The sequence below is a fragment of the Centruroides sculpturatus genome, unplaced genomic scaffold (assembly GCF_000671375.1).
Source record: "Centruroides sculpturatus isolate CEXI.00-Female unplaced genomic scaffold, Cexi_2.0 scaffold697, whole genome shotgun sequence".
NCBI lineage: Eukaryota > Metazoa > Arthropoda > Arachnida > Scorpiones > Buthidae > Centruroides > Centruroides sculpturatus.
This window is the reverse complement of record NW_019385326.1, coordinates 286,575-292,574: the sequence shown is the minus strand read 5'-3', so window position 1 is coordinate 292,574 and position 6,000 is coordinate 286,575. Positions and strand designations below refer to the sequence as shown.

At 28.9% G+C, this 6,000-nt stretch overlaps 2 protein-coding genes across 2 annotated transcripts in view; one reads left to right on the top strand and one right to left on the bottom strand.

Annotated features, from left to right (window-relative positions):
* Window positions 1–1,021, bottom strand: part of LOC111637678 (BTB/POZ domain-containing protein 6-like) — a 5,067-nt gene extending 4,046 nt beyond the window's left edge. The window contains exons 1-3 of the mRNA XM_023383240.1: window positions 965–1,021; window positions 624–883; window positions 7–449 (exon numbers count right to left, since the gene is read on the bottom strand). Of these exons, the coding sequence (XP_023239008.1) occupies window positions 7–449; window positions 624–883; window positions 965–967 (706 nt within the window). The 5' untranslated portion in view covers window positions 968–1,021. The remainder of the gene's footprint in view (window positions 1–6; window positions 450–623; window positions 884–964) is intronic.
* Window positions 1,022–1,498: 477 nt separating this feature from the next.
* The window catches only part of LOC111637677 (long-chain fatty acid transport protein 1-like), a 55,138-nt gene continuing 50,636 nt past the window's right edge, over window positions 1,499–6,000 (top strand). The window contains exon 1 of the mRNA XM_023383239.1: window positions 1,499–1,776. Within this exon, the coding sequence (XP_023239007.1) occupies window positions 1,559–1,776 (218 nt within the window). The 5' untranslated portion in view covers window positions 1,499–1,558. The remainder of the gene's footprint in view (window positions 1,777–6,000) is intronic.

Genomic DNA, 6,000 nt, shown 5'->3' with positions numbered 1-6,000 from the left:
AAAAACTTTCAGAGTCAATTCCATCTAGAACAGGTTGCAGAAGATTCTTTAAATTCTCTATTGTAACGTGAACTTCTGTTACGTTACATTCAGTTGCAGCCCATTCTGCTAATTTGTTAGCGAGCAACTCTTTAGAAATATTACTTGTTAAAAACCATTCATGTATTATTATTATTATAGATTCCAGATTCAAGGTCAAAAACTGCTGTGATCTAAGATAAACTTCAGGATTCTGGTTCATAATTTCTTTGCATTTTTCTTGTAATTTTTTCAACTTCATAGCAATCGAAAATTCAAAAATGTAAAAAACATTTTTGTCATCGAGTTTGCTGCTAATAAATTCGTCACATTCTTTTTCCAATTTATAAAATATGTATTTCTTCGAAGAATAATAGATATTAATAGCATCGTTGATATTATCCATGGAAACTTTATTGGTGTAAATGTACCTAAAATATTAAAATTTTATATTACTTACATTATTCACAATCAAAGATTAAAAATTGTGATGAATGTTAACCAAGTAATGCTCATGCCAAATGAATGTTAAACGACTATTGGTTAACTTCTGAGTCATACTGTTATAATAAGTGTTAATAAGTATAAGATTATGCAAAACTTACGTTAGCATGTTCTGAAATGCTCTTGGAGAAACATCTTTGATGACCATTTTGCTATCCATCAGAAGAGGCCCGTAAAACATCGTATAGAAAACAGGACTTACTAAAGCAAAAATGAATTTGTGTCCATTCAAAACCACAATCGATTCATTTTCATAGTTTATTTCAAATTTAATATCAGAATATAAATTTTTCTTAAAAATAAAAGAAAGTCGTTCTGCAAATGTTTTCATATTCAATCGCCAGTTGTTAGGTCTTTTAGGCTGAAAATAAGAATTAAACAATAATTCAAATTATTGTTAATAATCATTAATATATTTTATTTTCCAAAAATTAAAACTTACCATTTCATTGATTAGATTTTGATAATATATTTCTTCTTCACTAATTGTTCCTTCTATCAAATTAAGAAATTATATTTCATTTCATTTCTACTTTTACTTGTTTAAATAACTTTAAAAATAATAATTAGAATTCGCAATTTTGATATTTGAACCCCGACTGCCAGATGGCCGTCTCTAAGCGATCCGGGTTCGAATGCGAACGGGTCGAAAAACTCTATGAATTTATCGGAGGTGGTCTTTCCGGATATGTCAGGCTTTTCACCTGGCTAACCCATTATTGATCTGGCCAAACCCATAATGGATTTACTCTTAGTATTTTTTAAAATATTTGAACCCCTCATTCGTCTCCCGTCGCCGTTTCATTATTAAAAAAAATTAAAGTATACATAATAATAATATTATTAAAAATTAATGTTAATTAAAAATATTTGAATAGTCTTAATAGTAATAAATCAAAATTTGGCATTGAATTTAATTTATAAAAAATAAATTTTCGATTTTTAAAAGAAATGTGCCGCAATTGTCGCTGCAATCGCGGAGATCAGCAGACGAACGGGAAGTTTACTTCAAAACTGTAACATATACTTTTATTAGATGAGAGTAGTCGTTCGACCCGCACGCATTTTAAGATTGATCATGGAAAATCAATCAATAATTAGAGCGGCTATATTTTGGGGTTCGCTCTCTATAATATGGTTAACTTCTATAGGAAATTTAATATCTGCACTTTTAATTGCAACAATTTTTTATTCATTCAGCGGAGGATGGAGATATTTGAAAATGTTGTATAATACGACGCCTAGAGATCTTAGGTAAGTGTTTAAAATCCTTTTAATATTAAATTAAAATATCTACTATTACAAAATTGCTGATGCTTCTTTATAAATCCTGTGTTTTAGAGATCATTGACACCATTTTGTATACTCTGTTGCACTTTTATATATATATATATATATATATTTCTCTTCAATTAATCATGCTTACTGTCTTTTGATTTCCACGTTTTGCAGTTTTTATCATCTGAGATCTGTTAAGTCTTACACATGTTTACATTTGTATATGCTGCGTATTAATACAGAAACAGAGCATTCTATATATAGTAATTGGGTTTCGGCTATGTTTAATTTATGAATTTAGAGTAGGCAAAACAATTTATCAAATTGCAGATGTGATGAAATTTTGCTCACAATGCCCACTGCCAAATGTCCGGGTTTTCTATGCCTTTGTGATGTCTAAATGGGAACTAGTTTCCTGTAGAAAGCCCTCCTGGATGGCCTTCCCCTTTGATGGATTGCCTGCATGTTACGTTGCCGTAAACGAACGAGCAGTTAAAATTTAATACAATAATGTTAATATAATTTGGACAAAAGGAAAAGTTAAGAAAAATTTGTCGTACAAGGAAACAAATAATTTGACAAGTTTTTTTGATACATAAAAAGGAAAAATAATTGTTTGTTTTACAGATGTATAATCTCCAGTTCTTGTAAGTGTGTTGTGTTATTTTATCTAAGCTACTTTCTTCAGAAATAACTTGAAACTTAGATCTTAATCATTAATTATTTAATGAAGTCTCATCTAATCTGAGTTAAACGGAGGCCACAACCGGACAAAATTGCCTTTTATTGAAAAGTATGCATTTTGGATTGGAATTCTGGAGGGATTTCCAGAGGGCCTGACACCCTCCCTCCAAAGGGAAAGAAAAAAAAAATGTAGAAAATTTTTCAAAAATCTTTTCCTAATTAAAATTCATATTTGTATTTATATTGTGTCATGTCTTCTGTTTCTACATTACTAATGAATTAATGGTTGTATAAGGTGGGAATTTTATTGAATTTGCATTAACAATGTTTTTATCCATTAACTTGGCTCCCCAGATTAAATCCTGAGTGTGTCACTATGAAATTCTGTTAATTCCTCTTCAGGGTAATAAAAAATATGGTATTCTTTTTATAAAACTTTATAACACCATACACAAAAACATACATTTTTTTAAAAATTTACTTTCGGAAGAAAGTCACTTAAGAGATATTACTGAATGTCCGAGTAGTGTAACCTAAAAAAAGTTATTGAACTATTCTGTTTTATCATATTGTGAGATTGATAATTATTTAGCCATGAATCAGTTATATATAGTCTTTGATCTGTATTTAGATTTGACCTTTCTTAATTATAATATTTGTTCAATTGATGACAATAAGTTTAGAGTCCAGCTGTCTAGATCAGTGGTTCTTAAACAGTGTTCTGTGAAATTATGAAAGCAGCATACTACCTGAAACTAAAATTAAACAAACTTTAGCATAAATTCACAGTTTTCAATGCGGATAAGATACAACTTGCATTATGTAGTTAACTACCCTTACATAGACAAGAAACTCAAATATTATATTTAATCAATGCAAATATTTTTCTAGTTTCAAAAACATTACTGGCTACAGTCAAGATCATTAAAAACACTTATTTTTAAAATATTTGAATATCTATGGAAGCTTCTTACAAATTTTTGCTTTTGTGTACTAAAGTTATTCAGGATAAAGTGATATGCCCATTTTTAGAACTTAAGAAGGAATTGTTGGTCTTTTTTCAAAATGAAAGCACAAATGCTTTTATAAAATGTCTTAAAAATGATATTTAGTTTGTTAAAATGGCATACTTAGGAAATATTTGGATAGCGTTAATATGAATATCCAACAAAAAAATGAAAATGTTTTGACATCATTAACAAATGTCAACATTTCAGGAAAATTCTCTCTTTGGAAAAATTACATATAAAACAAAAAAATATAATAGATATGTTTCCTTTGATTCATAATAGAAATTGTTTGTTATAACAGAACATTTAACACTATTGGAAGAAAACATTGTAACCTTTTTTCCGTAAATATAGAAAATTATGACCAGATATGAAATCAGTTTGGCACAGTTAGTATATCCAGTTGTGAATTTTTGATATGATAAGAACAACTGATTACCTTGTCAATTGGTAGTATGTTAAAAATGAAATTCTCTGAGGAGGTCTCTCATGAGGAATTTGGATTTTTGTCAATCCGAATAACCAGGTCTCTCCACGAGGCATTGAAAATGTTGTTAGTTTTCAACATAATATTTATGTGAGCTCACATCTCATATATACCAATATAAAATCTCAAAAACAGGAGACCTCCTAATATAAATGAAGAAATGAGAATCTCTATATCACATATTAGACTTGAAGTCTGCAAAAGCTGACAAGCTTGTGTATTACATTATAATTAATTAACTTAAAGAAGTTCCATTTTTATAAAAGATTTACTTTAGTTACAGATTTTACAAATATAATTTTTTAATTAATATTTTTTTATTATATATTCTGTAATCTATAATTTTTACTAAAAAGGTATGTTCATGCCTGTTTTTATTGTTGTTTTATGATTTTAGTGATTTTGCTGTTCCGCAAATTTTTCTTATATTCAAAAGTGTTCCGTGACTTCAAAAAGGTTAGGAACGACTGATCTAGATAATGATAAATACAAATTGTTGTATAGTTAGGATAGTGCAATTTATTGTAAAGTACTGTACACTCACTTTACGACCTATCTGCTTAACGACCACTCACACTTACGACCAATCGAGTTTTGACCTGCAATTCGGGAAATCCCCTTTCTCAGCTTGAGTGTCAATCAGTGGTGATTGGTGACATGCTCGATGAGCATAGTATAGGCTTGCTATGCACTTTTTTAGTCAGTTTGATGTAATTTAAACAATTGCAGGCCTTGCCAATGCACGTAATTTAGATGTTGAAGTGGAAGACATTGCTGAATTAGTGGATTATGCCGATGGAGAGCTAACAAATGAAGATTTAATAGAGTTAGAAGCAATGCAAAATTTGGAAGAGGAGGAAGTGAAAAAGAAATTCATGGTATGTTCTTCAAAATTAATGCGTCTATGTTGGAACTTGAGGCTATGGATCCAAATACGGAACATTTTAACATAAAGTTGAACGTAGGATGAGTGAACTTTTGAAGTGCTATACAGAAATTTATCAAGAAAAAAGATTACAATGCAAACCACAGTTATGAGTTTCTTTTCGACTTACATCCAAGACGTCCACTCTTGAAGGTACAACTTCTATTTCATTGTCATCATCTCCCTTACCTGGAAAAAAAACCTTTACAGCTCCAGATAACCAAATAAACAAATGATAATATGTACATATGCATGTCTTTTTATGAATAAATTTGAAGTTTGTTGCATAATTTTTATAATTTTACAACGATCCTACATTCCCGGCACGAGCTCTTTGCTTATCAACCAATTCACTTATGACATAGTCATCGGAACAAAACTTGGTTGTAAAGTGAGGAGTACCTGTATTACACAGATCAGAGATTAGTTTATTATTTACAATTTAAAAAGTATTTTTAGAATTTTCTCTTAAAGTATAAATTATATATCCTTTTAAATTATGTTTAGATAGCTTGTGTAATTTAAATTAAATATATAAATAGTGTTAATGATTTATCACTTTAATAAATTTTTGAAAGCTTTTTATTATATTCATTAGGCGATAGGTGTCTGTTTAAAATAAAATGATAAGAGGAAGATTATAGGAGTCGAGCTTTAAATAAAGCTTGACTCCTATAATCTTCTTCTTATAATAATCCTAATTACTCTTAATCTTTCTAGAAATTGTGCTTCTCCTGATATTACTTTGAGTTGACATACTTTGAAACTAGTTTTTTTTTTTTTTTACATTCCATGGCATCAATATTTTATTGCTAGTTAGATTATCATGTCTATATTTAAAATTAAAATAGCTTCATTATAGCATTCTTTATGATAAGACTATGGCTATAAAACAACTCATTATTCCTGTTCAGTGTTTATCATATAATAAATAATAGGAATATTGTACACTTGGATATTGTATTAGAATTAAAGTAGATGATACTGTACATATAGTACATAACAATACTAACATAAATCCTAATCTTATTATGCTCAGTATCATTTCTTAGAAACTTTAAATATTCCACGTTAAATTAAGTATAAAATTTAAC